Consider the following 16,102-nt stretch of genomic DNA (forward strand, 5'->3'; position numbering starts at 1 on the left):
GCACTGTGCTTCAGCACCTCAAGCCCGTTGGATAAGCCACCACTGGATACGACAGCAGTGACAACACACAAATGTGTGTGGGGAGGAATCAATTGGCATAACAACTACAATGGGGAGAAAAGGGGGTAAAAAGCACAAAGAAAAAGAAACAAAGCTGTACGATCGGTTGGCTTACCATGTTACAACACAAACATTCAACAACTACACTACCACATGGTCACTTTAAACAAGTTGGCATTTACTGGCTGCAGTGTAAGTGTCCTCACATTAGATGCAATTGTATACATCCTGTAATACAAAAGTAAAAGGTGTTATTGTAAAACCAGCAGTTCATATAGTACAAGCATAGCACAATTGCCCTCTCTCTGTTACACGTGTACAATTCCCTGAGAGATAAAATATGTAAAATAAGTCATGAACCAAAACGGAAGTGGATACACATGTATTTGCATAAGCTGTACTGATGTCATTAATCTGTAACCATGCATACTTACACACAGTAGTCACAGTTGTATACACTATTGTACAATTACATATTAACATCATTTGGGACCAATACAAATGATTCCACATCTGTTGTTGGGGGGCATAGTTGTTTTAAAGTAGACCTAAGTTATGCATGACTTACGCCTGAAGGTTAGGGAAAATAAATGCCTCCCACTGTATCTCATTTCCATTTTGGATATGTCCCAAAGTGTACCACTAATGAGTTCATAACAGTGCTGCAAAGTTGTGTTGTGATGATCAAACTTTGCCCGCCCGTAGAGTTTTTCACCAAAGCAGAATCGTGGCTTTCAGCCCACCATCTTGCCACAGTGTAGATGTCTCTGAAACCCTGCCTTCTCTCCTTCTATAATCTGTTTCATTTCCCTTTTCATCAGAGGTTGAAGAAGTACTCCATTTTCTTTTTACTTAGGTTAAAGTATAAATACCACAATATAGAAATGTTACAAGTAAAAAAATGACTTGAGTGAAAGTATAGAAAAGTATTGATTGGCGTCTCAAAATATACATTTAAACAAGAATTAATTGGATAACATATCCAATGTGAGAGTGGGTGTGTTCAGTGTTGTAGTGCTACTTTTAGAAGCAGGGGAGCGTACATGCATGCCAGTCACGTGCGCGTGCATTTTCATGCAGGTGCGCGAAATGGGCGGACACGCACACACTATAAAAACATGCAGATGTAATGCGGAAACATTGTGACAGCGCACCTTGACCAATATGAAAACATTACATTTCATATGTTATAACATCAATACATATGAATGACAAAAGGTGTAGATGTGAGCCTATATGCATGGCAATAAGTGCATGGCAAAGGGTGTATTTTTGCCTAACAAAAGCCTTTGTGTTGGACGTGAATAGTTTGTAGTAGTTACAACTACAACTTATGATTTATCTGAGCTTGCTCCAGTCTAATTGCCCACTCTACAATCATCAGCAGTACTCTAGATGAACGTTGGATTGTTTTTCCAGTGAATGATAAGGTTACAATACAGCAGGATATTATTGCATGTCTTCCATACACAGCCATATGAACACTCATTGGCCGCGTTTCCCAAAGAGATGCTGCATAGGGACTTACGTGCAGTCCTTATGAAGGGTCTACGTGCCGTTTCCCAAACACTGCACGTAAAAGAGCCTCTCTCCACACAGAATGCGCAGTACCTTAGCAAGCACGTAAGAGCCGGGTTGTCCTAAAGAAATTTCAGGTCCTGCGTAGCCTACGCCAGCTGCGTAAGAGCCTCCTACACAGCTGGGAACCGGCCAAACCTACGCTCTACCCTCATTAGTAGCAGCTGGTTGTGCGTTACGTGCTATCTAACTTTCTTCGGTAAACACCACACAGCAGCATCATAGAATGCTTTATAATGTGTTATGATCATTTTTATAAAGCATTATGAATATTTATGAGTTCGTATAACTATAATTATACACAGGGTTATAAGCATAGTATAATACATTACAACAGTGGTTCTCAACCTGTGGTACGCGTACCACCGGTGGTACTTGAGCCCCCCCCTGGTGGTACGCGGAAGAATCTTCCCAAAAATGAAAAAAGTGGGGGGGAAATGAAAAAAAATAAAATAAAATTATATATATGAAAACATAATAAAACTATCGAAATACTACTTTGAATGGAAATAACATTACCATAATATCACTCAAATTTAATTTAAAAAAGGTTTTGTTGAACACTTTGTCAGTGTGGGAACAGCGCATTTCCTGGCTGTTACTTTGAATGCGCCGGTACTGGTAGCCACGATCAAAACAAACACGGTGAAGGGCAGGGGTGAAAGTGGGCCGGCACGGTCCGGAACGGCGTTCCGGTAAAAGATTCGGTGGCGGAACGCCGTTCCGTTAAGAAAAAGTCAAACGGGACGACGGGACACTCTCACAGATCCGTGATTTCCCCCCACTGTTTGTCTGACTTTTTTTTTTCTCCCCCGTTCCGCATAAACAGCTGCTTTCGCGTGAAGTTAAGTAGTTTCAACTAGGCTACCTGGGTACTTCTACTTCCAGTAGTATGATTTCAAAATAAAACGTGTGTTGAATTGTAACATTACAAGGATAGAGTTTTAAAAAACCTCTTATTCTGAAATGCACATCGTTTTGAAAGGAAACCAGATTTATTTTCTGGAGGCCACTTGACAGCTTTCTGCTCACGGAACACAGCTCCACTTGACTAACGTGCATCGTCAAAATGTCAATAACACGGACGTGGGTCATGGGACATTATGGAATATAAAGACTTTGTGGCAAAAGTTCATATTTACAACCATGATCTCTGAAACCAAGACAATGTGGGGCTATGGAACAAAAGTGTGTTTTCTTTCATCTTTTCAGAAGGTGAGTAATTCATCTTATCTAATGCTGACAGTGGTGGAAAGTAACTAAGTACATGTACTCAAATACTGTACTTGAGTATAATTTTAAGGTAATTTTACTTGACTGGAGTATTTCCAATTTGCAATATTTTTATTTCTATTCCAATACATCTCAGAGGCAAATATTATACTTTTACTCCACCTCAATTATTTGAAAACTTTAGTTACTACTAGTAACTTTGTGGATTTTAATTATTATGACAAAACATACATAAACCGCTTCAGCCCCATTTAAACTTTGGCTTTTTGAAAATGTACTTGTACAGTATGGTCAAGTTGGACATGAGTTAATAGCGTCACAATCATTTTTAACCACTTAGCTTTGGCTATTCAAAAATAGCAGGCACCGCGCTATGAGCTTGTAGATCTGCTATTTTTGGAAAAACCTTGAAAAAGTGTTGCATATCTTTGAATATTTTTTTTTTTTAAAGCGAAAATGAACTGATATCTTTGCTTCTGGGGGTCCCTGGCACAAAACATTTTCAAATGGGGGTCCACGGCCGAATGTTTATCAATTTAGGCTACCTTGGCATGATAAAGGTTGAAAACCACTGCCCTAAATCCATCCTAAACCCGCCCAAAAAGCATCAATAACCGCTAATAACCGGCCAAAAAATCGCGCGCGCAAAATATCGCACGCGCGCTTCGCGCGCGCACGATGCCAAACGTTGGCGGTAATGGTACTTGGAATGACAGATAAAATCTGAGGTGGTACTTGTTGTAAAAAGGTTGAGAACCACTGCATTACAAGTATGTTTATAATGCATAGTATGGTATGAATAGATAGCAAGTGTTATCATGTTGGGTAACACTTATATGCATCCCATGTCTGGGTAAATAAATGCTGATTAGGCTTTTCAATTGCAAAAGCAGTAGCAGAACTGTGGTGTATGTGCAGTTTCTATCGTGAATACTAATTAAGTGGGCAATAACAAGGGTTATCACGTTAATAAAGGTAGGAGGCTATGTCTATTGTTCACATTAGTATGAAAGTAGAATAACTGAATAGAGGGAGGAGACCATATCTACAACAGAATGGCCTGCATACTACAGCATTGAAGTGGACATCTTGCCCCCACCCCCACCTCCTCCAGCGTGATAGGCTCAACAGCACTGCTACTGGCCTATACACCAAATACGCATTTGTCCCAACTATATTCCCTCATATAATATGAGTGAATAATTGATCAACAATTTAGGCATGTGACTGACTGGCCTATTCCGGCAGCCCCTGAGGTGGGGTTGGGAAATGCGGTCTACTGCATATATCTATTTATTTGATTGGTCCAAAATATTGTCTATTCATGAAACCACCTGCTGACCAGCTGTCAGCATTGGTCAACAACATGTTTATAGGTGGGAATATGTGACCATTCCTCTCTATTACTGAAATAGACCAATTGGACCCAGAAATGTTGTTTTTCTATTTACTTGTATTATTGAAATGTTGGGCGGTTATATAAAGCCATAATAGGAGATGTTCCCAATGGAGCTATGCCCAAATATGGAGTGTGTTGTCTGACCTCACTTGGGTCTTGTTGGGCGGTGGTCGGCGATGACGCTAAGGAACAACATGGCCGACTGTAATGTTGTGAGTTTGTGTTGGCCGCAATTAATTATGCTGCGAGGGGGCAGATGTGTGCTGAGCAGTATGAAGTGGCCTACAGACTGCGCGTAGTAATTCTGCACGTTGTGGCGTGTCTTGTTAGTGACATTGATATGTTGTTTTTGTGTTTAGTCCCACACAGTGGCAGGTTTTTTTGGGGGGTTTTGGGTTTAGAAATGTATATATAGATAGATACTAGAGGGTCGGGGCGCTGCGCGCCCCTCCCCCCTATCCGCTGCGCGGTGCTTTGTGTTTGTTGCTCTCTATAATATATAAAGCCATAATAGGAGATGTTCCCAATGGAGCTATGCCCAAATATGGAGTGTGTTGTCTGACCTCACTTGGGTCTCGTTGGGCGGTGGTCGGCGATGACGCTAAGGAACAACATGGCCGACTGTAATGTTGTGAGTTTGTGTTGGCCGCAATTAATTATGCTGCGAGGGGGCAGATGTGTGCTGAGCAGTATGAAGTGGCCTACAGACTGCGCGTAGTAATTCTGCACGTTGTGGCGTGTCTTGTTAGTGACATTGATATGTTGTTTTTGTGTTTAGTCCCACACAGTGGCAGGGTTTTTTGGGGGGTTTTGGGTTTAGAAATGTATTATAGGATATAGATAGATAGATAGATAGATAGATAGATAGATAGGCCTATTGTATGAAAAATAAACTTTGTTGCTAAGAGTTGAGTGTTGAACAAACGCACAGGTAAAAGTGCAATATATCAGCTACCTACTTTCTTAAACAGATGAGACAAAATAGCAAAATCAATTGAGCACGAGCTAAAACAAATAAGTGTATCGACTAAACAAGATGCAATAAAACAATACAACAATAAAACAAGAGTTCGTACAACTAGTTAACAACAATTAGGCCAGGCAAAGAGGAAGGGTAGTTTCCTGAAGAGGTGGGTTTTCAGCCTGCGGCGAAAGATGGGCAGTGACTCTGCTATCCTGACATCAGTGGGAAGTTCATTCCACCACTGTGGGACCAGAACAGAAAAAAGTTGTGACCGTGTCGATCGACCAGAAGGACCCTTGAGTGACGAGGCAATCAGTCGCCCCGAGGTGGCAGACCGAAGTGGTCGGGCAGGGGTGTAAGCATCGACCATACCCCGGAGGTAAGAAGGAGCTGTTCCTTTCACTGCCCTATAGGCTAGCACCAGGGTTTTAAACTGAATGCGAGCCGCTACGGGGAGCCAGTGTAGAGTACGGAGAAGGATAGTTGTGTGGGAGAACTTGGGGCAGTGTCCTAGTCTCACGCTGCAGCCGCACTGAGGCGCCTGGATATTACCCAACGTTTGCTTTCTAAGCTCGATCTAGCCTTTGATTGCCTTTCAATAAAACCACATATGATAGACATATGTATCACCTACATGTTACTGATTATAGGGAATGTCATATTATTGTAATCCGTTGTTTATTTCCTGAGCAATGGAATTATGTCGTGGCGAAAACACTTTCTGAGCCGCTTGGACACTAACTTAACTTAATCCTAAACTTAACCTCAGTATAACTATATTTCTAACAAACCTTATCCTCAGCAAATCCTCTGCGAAATAAATGGGGGTGACGTGTTTTGGGGCGAGTCTTCTGTTTACCGTTTTCCACGACAGTGTGGCCAGAAGACTAAACATAATGGTGCTGGAGGTCCAACCTGGGTCCTACGACAACCTTTCTGGCCCGAAATTGATACATAAAAAAAATATATATATATATATATATATATATATATATATATATATATATATATATATATATATATATATATATATATATATAGTCCCGGCCCTAATGTATATATATACATCCTACGACAACCTTTCTGGCCCGAAATTGATACATAAAAAAAAAAAAAAAAATATATATATATATATATATATATATATATATATATATATATATATATATATATATATATATATATATATATGTATATATATATATTAGGGCCGGGACTTTATCGCGTTAAATTAGATCAATTAATTACAGAAAAAATATCGCGTTAAAAAAATTAACGCATTTTAATCCATAGACTGTAAAAAAGAATGGACAAAGCCACTCCCCTGCTTTCTACAGAACGAAAATGAAGCCGATAGTTCAGGAACATGCATTCCTCCATCGTTAATATATACAGTTGGCCACGCCGGAACTCAAACGCTATTGGTTGAGACCAGACACGTGACCAGCGAACCGGAAAACAACCCCCAAAAATGCTATTGGTTGTGTAGGTTGTCAATCAAATCATCCCGCCCCTCCTGGAGCATAGCCTACTTTATCGTCAATTTTAGAATAAATGGGACCATAATTTAGCAAAACGCATATCATGATGATTGAAAGGAGACTTTAAACTAGCGACTGGAAGCATATAGAATTTATGACAATTTTTATTACGGTAAGAAAATCTAGTCTAACGTTTGTCAAAAACCCATTCACTTGCGTTAAAATAAATTCTTTCTGACATGCAGGTCGGCGCAGGGTAAAACAGTGCCTCACTCTGGCCATTCATAAGCTTCCGTGTTGGCCTCACCGTAAATATCCAAGCCTTGCCCCTTGTTTTAATCGCACCTATTTTTGCACCGCGGAACGTTTCTCACTGGACGAGTTTCAGACAGACCGTTTATAGAAGCGCACCAACAGACGGTAATTCTCACTTCTCAGGCATGACAGACAACAACAAAGTCTACTGCAGCCAGCCAGCACAGTGCATGAAAACATGATGCCTGCTTGATAATGTTGGCTGGGCAAGTCAGAATCTGTAATGGAAGGCAAGCCCCCGCCTACGCGCGCGTTTGTCCCGTTTAGGGGGGGGGGGGGGGGGGGGTCCACGATGCGGTGCGGATCACATGCGCGCGATTTTAATTCATAATAATTAATGAATCAACTATAAACAACAGTAACAACAACACTCTACCAGCCTCCAGTGGTGGAAAATTGCTGATCTACAAGCTCACAATGCCTTGCGCTTGTAGATCTGCTATTTTCACATGGCTGTAATGTTTTATAATAATAATCGAAATCTACAAAGTAACTAGTAACTGTTTTTCAAGTTTTCAAATAATTGTAGTGGAGTAAAAGTACAATATTTGCCTCTGAGATATAGTGGAGTTACTGGAGTAGAAGTAAAAGTATTAGAAATTGGAAATACTCTAGAGTCAAAGTGCAAATACCTAAAAATTGTACTTAAGTACAGTTCTTGAGTACATGTACTTAAAGACGTATGCCAAAATCCATTTGAAAAAATTGCTTTTCACTGTTCTCAGGTCAAATATTGATATGCGATTAAAATGCGATTAATTAATTACAAAGCCTCTAATTAATTAGATTAATTTTTTTAATCGAGTCCCAGCCCTAATATATATATATATATATATATATATATATATATATATATATATATATATATATATATATATATATATATATATATATATATATATATATATATATATATATATACATAAAATTGTACCATTGCTGTCATGGCTGTGCATCTGTTACATGTTTGAGCTACATGTTTATGGCAAAACTTATCATCACTATAATGGGTCCATATTGAGATTAGTTATTTAAAACATATATGTATTTATTGTGTAGAATTATTTATTTACTATTGTGCAGTAATAAAATACAATATATCTCAAAACATTGGCATGCCATTATTTGCCATACAGTTGAATTATTGCATATTAAAGAAATATTAGTGCAAGAAATTAAAACAAATATTGAATAGCCTAACGCAGTGCTTCTCAAACCTTTTCATGCCAGGGACCCCCAAATTGATATGTATTTGGCTACGGACCCCCATCTCAAAATAGTTTGTTCCAGGGACCCCCAGAAGCAAAGATTTGAGTTACAAATGTTGGCGTCAAAATATACTTAAGTACCAATGTATAAGTACTCATTATGAATGGCCCATTTATAATTATTTTCCAAAACATTTAAAATAGCATGGCATTTTCAACTAGTCAAAGTAGCTAGTAATTAAAGTTTTCAAATAATTGTAGTATGTAAAAAGTACAATATTTACCTCTGAGATATAGTGGAGTAGAAGTAGAAATTATCAAAAAAATGTTGTACCTCAAAACCTAAGTACCTCAAAACCTAACTTGAGTAAATGTACTTCCACCTTCATATTCATATGTTCCTTTGTTCATTCTCAAGTTGTTGGGATGGAGGAAAAAAGTGAGCGATATTGAGTTATTGAGCCCATGTGCCAGCAAGCGCATACAGGCTTGCTATTTTTGTTTTCTCTCCCTCTCTTTCTGGAAACATGCTGGAGAGCAGGAGCCAAGTGGTGTCTTAAATGATGAGTTTTCCTGGCTGACCCACGGGCTAGAAGGGAACAAATGGATGGCAAAGGCAGAGAAAAGACAAACCAGGCCATGAAAACCGTTGGTCTAAAGCCATCTAAGTTTTAAATGGCAATTAGGAAGCATATGCGTGCACGCGTGCATGTGCTTGTGTGTGTATTCTATATTGCTGATATGAGTAATGGAAAACAATTGTGCCTGAGGGTCGAGAACAATAATTTGACACCTCAATTAATAGCAGTTGAGTTTTATAACTTACATTTAACAGAACCTAGTTGATGTTTTCAAGAACCAAACATGGCATTTTTTAATTGAGGACATTAAGACACCATATCTATGGACTCACTGACATGTTTTTTTGTTTTGTTTTTTTCAGATTCATGTATGTGTCACCAATAATGAAATGAAGTGGTGAAACATGACCATATCTCCCATGTTACCACATGTCACCAGATACACAAAACAGTTTATACAAATAGTACAACAACAAATACCCACACAAAGTGGGAACAAGATACAGTTTAGGTTACTTGTTGCCAGGCTAGACTGGCAACAAGTTAATGAAAGATGCATTACCTGACATATCAAAAGACACCGTGCCACTGAAGTAAGCCTGGTATTGTCTCCCCAAAGACGACCATATAAAAGCTTTGACAACCGTTTTCTCCTTCACTCTCCCTCGCTCTCTCATCTTGACTGCTCTCTCCTCCCTTTGTTGTTTTCCTTTGTTTTCCTGTTTTTTTCTCTCTGTATAACAGTATAGTTTTTCTCTCCCTCTATTTATCCATATTATCATCCTCTTTTCCCTTTTTTAGTCTTTTCTGTGTGCCTGGCCCTCTTCTACCTCTCACTTTTTATCCTCATCCATAATAGATGAGATATGCTAAAGACAATGATACTCACTAAGTCAATCACTCACTCACTCTCACACACGCATGCACGCACGCACGCGCACACACACGTGTGTGTGTGTGTGTGTGTGTGTGTGTGTGTGTGTGTGTGTGTGTGTATACACATATATATATATATATATATATATATATATATATATATATATATATATATATATATATATATATATGTATACACACACACACACACACACACACACACACACACACACACACACACATATATATATAATCTAAAATGACACAGATGCTTTCCCAGTTTTAATGGGTTAAGTGGTGGCCAGGAGTCTTATAACGCAAGTCACTTTTAAAAGGTCGGATAGAAAAGAAAATTGTAAATCGTGTGATATTGTGTGTATGCATGTGTATGACTGTGTGCGTGTTTGTATTTAAACCCATATAGAGTGACCATTCAAACGTATTATGACTAAAATAAATGAGTATGGCATTTAACAACACTAAACTAATTTTTTATAATCTCCCAAAAAAACCTGTCAGTAATAGCAATTGAAAGTCCGCATCTACAGAACAATTTTATCACACACACACCCACACACACACACACACGCACTCACACACACACACACACACACACACACACACACACGCACACACACGCGCCTGGAAAAGGGTAAATATTACGGGACAAAAATACGTAATATGACATGAAACAGGAAAATAAAAAGTGAGTAGAAACATTGTGCCTGTAATGAATTAACAAATTACCAAATACATCCATGTTGCTTACTGTAATGATGATCAGCCAAGTCAATTCAGATTAATTTTAATAATTTTAATACAAAAAAAACTGAAATCCAGAATATTAGCAATGGAGGAAATTATCAATAAATCTGACATTAATGATATTACAAACAAGCAAAAAATGAAATTAGAAACGTCAGGGATGATCATACGTTTTTTTTGTTGAACATTACACAATCTATTATACATTCTTACCTTCTTTTATTCAAGAACGTACTGTACAGTATCATGTAGCCTAGGGGTATGGCTGTGTGTGTCGTTTCTCCATAAAAAGGCCAGGACGTATTGGAATCAGAAGAGTGAATACCTCTGGCAACACTATGCAGTTGTCAAGATATGTCATTTCCATATGTGGGAGAGTTCAGCACTTCATTGATTTTGTCCAGTGGCAAGAGACTATCGCTCCAGCGCCAATATTTTGTTGTTTTGTAACCAATAAAATGTAATGTAGGGTTTGTAAGTATGTCTGATGATAGTAACGTAACAATCTATGGTGTTGTTTGATCAGAGTTTTTTTACGTGATGTTGTGCAAAGCTACAACCCTGATGAAGCCTTATTTATACTTTGCGCACCGGTGCCTCGCACCCAAAGTAGCGGATCTACAGGCTCACAATGCGTCGCAGTTCTGAGCTTGTAGTTCGGCTAGTTTCTGGACGAGATACCAAAAATAGCGTGTTGGAGGAAGTTCTAAAGTTACAGGCCATTCTGTTGGAAGCCTCACCCACCCACCAACACTCCCCTTTTGACCGATCAATGTGAAAAGTGAACCAGCTGTTCTCTAACGTATCGAGACTATCTCTCCACCCAAAATATTTAAGTTACTGGCCTTTTTATGAGAAACAACACCCACAGCCACACCCCTACGCTACATGATACTGTACAGTACATTCTTGGATACAAGAAGGTAAGAATGTATAATAGATTGTGTAATGCCCCAAAAAAACTCATGAATAATTCATTCAGTATGCATTCAGCAGCATAAGAAAGAGCGATAATCCTGGTAGTGAACTCCATGGTAGTTTGCATTACTACTTTGAACCTGGCGTCCCTATTTTGGGCATGTCATAATACTGTAGGTAAACAATTTAAAAACAAAAAATGTAAAGAAATAAATCAAAACATACAAAAAAATCCATTAATTTCACAATGTGTCAAACCTAAAAAAAAAAAATCATTTTTCAAAAATAGAACTACAAGCTCAAGTGGTTGAATATGGGGTGAGTGAACAGACTGCAAGCAAGTGGTTATAGTGATTACTGACTTTCATGTTGAAACAGAAAAAAAGGCAAGTAAAGAAGAAGTGTTTTTCAGTGTTTCTTTTGACTGTATGTCAATGTGTTTGTGGTAATGGGTACAACAGATAGCTCTCTTCAGCCCCTCAATAGCCAGTAGATCACAGTAAAGAACAGTAGAATGAGGGGTGTATGGCTACTTCGCAGTGCAGTTCCATCAGCATGTACACATGACAGTAGTTCATCTAGAGACAGGGAGACAGATGAGGGAGTCAGACAGACAGACAGACAGACAGACAGACAGACAGACAGACAGACAGACAGACAGACAGACAGACAGACAGACAGACAATGAAAGGCACTTTTAATATGCATAACAGGAGAACAATAAATAGTGACTTAAATGTTCAAGGAAAACAATTGAACATGAGCGTGGACATGTAGCGTGCACAATTACAGATGCACACACTGCCCTCCAGCTGTCTCTTACAAACGTGTGTGCACACACACACACACACACACACACACACACACACACACACACACACACACACACACACACACACACACACACACACACACACACACACACACACACACACACACACTTCTCAAGGTTGGGGTTGGAACAGAATAATAATAATAATCAACTGAGTGCTTTTGCGGCTGATTTTCACTTCATGACCGCTAACCTTTGGCCTCCAACACAGTGGGCTAATACTGACAAATTCAACATGATCACATACTGTAAAATCATCTTTCCAGAGAGGACAAAGGATCATCGAGTGCACTTTAACTGACTTTCACTTGCATTTGAGTGGGATACTGCTGACTCAATAGTTGAATAACAACGATTTGGGCATGACTGCCCCCACATAGTATGTGTCATACTGTACGTACACGGAAAGCTAAAAGAGGGAGATGTAATGAGTAGTCAAAATGTTCATCATGACCTATCTTCCAAACTGGTGGTGCCAAGGGTTCTGCGTGTGAATCAAACGCAGAGGTGTGTGTGTGTGTGTGTGTGTGTGTGTGTGTGTGTGTGTGTGTGCGTGTGTGTGTGTGTGTGTGTGTGTGTGTGTGTGTGTGTGTGTGTGTGTGTGTGTGTGTGTGTGTGTGTGTGTGTGTGGGGGGGGGGGGGGACAATGTAGGAGTGTAAAAAGGATTATTCACACAGCGTGTTCAGTGGAGTGACAGCTCCCCCCCTATGTGTGTGCGTGCGTGCGCGCGTGCACGTGCTTGCGTCTGTGCGCGCATGCGTGTGTGTATGTGTGCGTGTGTATGTGTGTGCTCTAACCGGAAACTTGCTGTATTTTAGGTATCAAGTTGTCCCAGAACTGACACCATTTAGCTTCCATTCTGCTCCCTGTCTCTGGAGGCCTGGAGTTCAGGGTAACATACTCTTGCTTCTCCAGAGTGAAAATGGGCCAATCACTGCCTCCGATGGCTGGGTTCCTGACAGGCAACAGCAGAGAAACAATGGCAAGTTATTTAGATCAGTGGTTCTCAAACATTTTCATGTCAAGGACCCCCTAATTGATATGTATTTGGCCGCGGACACCTGCTTGAAAATATGATGTGATGTGAGCTTTTGACACAGACATGATACTGACATGATACTGACATGATACTGACATGATACTGACATGATACTGACAGGATACTGACCATGATATTGACATGACACTGAACATGATACTGACATGATACTGACATGATACTGACCACGATACTGTCACTGACATGACACTAGCCTCGCGTGGCCAGACAATATCACACGACACACTCTGCCTAGGGCTAAAGTGCAATGCAATTTTGCAACGGCAGATTCGTCTGGAACCAGGCTAACATGACACTGACCATGATACTGACATTGATACTGACCATGATACTGACCATGATACTGACACGGCACTGACATGACACTGACCATGATACTGACCATGATACTGACCATGATACTGACACTGACATGACACTGACCATGATACTGACATTGATACTGACCATGATGACCATGATACTGATCATGATACTGACATGATACTGACCACGATACTGACATAATACTGACACGATACTGACATGATACTGACCATAATACTGACCATAATACTGACATGATACTGACCATACATATTTCACTTTAAAACCCTTCTGAGGTTATATTAAAGTCTACTCTCTCTTTTGTGTGCACCCCAGGCAGTTCTTGAGTTGCTTGATTCAATATTTATTTGGTATTCATTTCATCAGACACGCCTCACTCCTACTGTGATGCGAACTTCAAACTCCATTTGAACCATGTTAGACTCATTGAAAACACGTGTCCCTGGTTCTAGTGACATTGTCCTAATGTGTGAGGGACTGTGTTTTTTCAAAAACCTTTTTAAGTTCTTTAAAGTAAAATACAATAAATAAGTGTATCAACTGTTCCTCATTTCCCCCCTGAAACCCCCTCAAGGAACCATGGTGATCCCTGGACCCCACTTTGAGAGGCAATGCTATACATACAACCAATGTTATCCCACCTTGAATGTATCCTGTTTGAATAGTGGGAGCCAATATAAAAGTCTTCCCACTGTGGGATTTTAGTAGACAAACCATCAAAGTATCAATATATCCACCGTGCATTGACCAAGGCATTTCTTTTATACTTAACACACAATAGGCCTATCATAAGAAGAATTACATTAATACAATTACATTAATAAAAAATATAATATTGGATGGCTGGATGGATGGATGGATGGATGGATGGGTGGGTGGATGTTTACCCTGTTCGGGCGAAGTTGGCCCAGTGTTTCATTATCTTCTTGCTCATGGTCACTTCCTCCTGTGTGTATCTCAGGGTTCGGTTCAGTGGCATTCCGAAGACAAACTCGATCTCATAGCCATGCATAACACCCATCCACTGTGGCCAGGGGTTGGTGGAGGAGCGGTGGTCAAACAGGTAGAGGCGGGGTTTCCCTCCATGTTCTGCATACCTGGGAGAGGAGGTGACCATATTGTATTACTTTGACTCTAGACTTGGGGAGTTTAAAGAAGACAACTGCACAGCGTGCACAGCATTCTTTTTGTTTTAAGAATGCAGAGGGAAACACAATCCCTGTGTATCTTTGGTTTCCCCTATCAGTGTCATTTAGCACTAGCAATTGAATTGATATTACAGTGGAATAAGGCCATGGATTACACGCATCTCCCTATACTCCATAAAGCTGTCCAAGGTACCCACAGCAAGTGCTATCAATTCCCAAGAAATTGAACTGGGATTCAAAATGATGACTTTGTGATAGGCTTCCTAAAATCAACAGAGTAGCCCGGATCAATTACAGTACCTGTGACTGAAGTCTAAGACTGGACAAGCAAAGGCCTGGTCTCCAACCAGGTGACCCAAATAGTCTCGAAGTTTTGTGCTATTATTCTCATCTGTCCAATCTGTGTAGAGGAATGCAGCTGTCTCCACTGTGACATTACTGGCTCCGGGCATTGCAAGGTCAACCCCCTCCAGGAAGTCCCTCCTACTGATCAGACTCTCACTGGTGACGTCATATCCTGGTGATCCATAAATTAGGAAGTAGGTTCCTTCATCTTGGTTGACGCCAATCAGTAAATCTGTCTTCAGGAAGTTGCCATTGCGAAGAAGCACCTATATGAGTGATAACAAAATAAGAGTTTCAGTTGTTTGCTTTTACACATTTTAAATGTGTCAGTTTTTAGGGGGACCTATCAATGTAGTATTTTTTTTTCCTCAATTGTTTTATCCCACGATTTTGTAACCCTATGTTTTACACCCAGTGCCAATTGTCTATGTAATCCTGGGCACTACCTTCCCTCTGCCAACCTAGGGAGGCCAGGGCCGAGCTCATGCCTCCGTCAATGCATGAGAGCCAACTGACCTTCTTGTCACCTGACAGGGGAGAGGTTCCCTGGTTGGACGTAGCGCGTAGAAGGAACACGTTATTCCAACCAGTTCCTTTCCCCTCCATCAGGCGGCCCAGGGGGAGGCAGTATAGTGATCAGGATTACTGCATGTTTTTGTGCGGGAACACGGGGAGAACATGCAAACACCACACAGAGAGGCCCTTTCGCCAACCCCACCTAGGGTATGGGCGCTGATGACGCGGAGGAGAAGACACGCCCCCAGTGTCCACAGCGTCCCCTGCGGGAATCGAACCCAGGACCTTCTAGCTGTGAGCCGACAGCGCTACCGACTGCGCCACCGTGCCCCCTATCAATGTAGTATTGATTATTTTGGATCCAGCTATAGAAGTTTGTTCTAAGCTCAACCTAAATGTGTGCATGCTATAACATGCTTCAGATTCCCATTCAAAACACGCACATCTGAAAGTACACAACATCCACTACATTTTAACATGCAGCAACACCAACAT

At 40.4% G+C, this 16,102-nt stretch overlaps 1 protein-coding gene across 4 annotated transcripts in view; it reads right to left on the bottom strand.

Moving 5' to 3' along the window:
• Positions 1–10,541: 10,541 nt before the first annotated feature.
• Positions 10,542–16,102, bottom strand: part of LOC311050298 (acetylcholinesterase-like) — a 35,547-nt gene continuing 29,986 nt past the window's right edge. For all 4 annotated transcript variants that reach the window (XM_084064306.1, XM_084064307.1, XM_084064308.1 and 1 more), the window contains exons 7-10: positions 15,047–15,357; positions 14,486–14,695; positions 13,009–13,166; positions 10,542–11,956 (exon numbers count right to left, since the gene is read on the bottom strand). In XM_084064306.1, coding sequence (XP_083920432.1) covers positions 11,850–11,956; positions 13,009–13,166; positions 14,486–14,695; positions 15,047–15,357 — 786 coding nt within the window. In that variant the 3' untranslated portion in view covers positions 10,542–11,849. The remainder of the gene's footprint in view (positions 11,957–13,008; positions 13,167–14,485; positions 14,696–15,046; positions 15,358–16,102) is intronic.

This window comes from Gymnoscopelus microlampas (genome assembly GCF_963454915.1).
Source record: "Gymnoscopelus microlampas genome assembly, chromosome: 8".
Classification (NCBI taxonomy): Eukaryota; Metazoa; Chordata; class Actinopteri; order Myctophiformes; family Myctophidae; genus Gymnoscopelus; species Gymnoscopelus microlampas.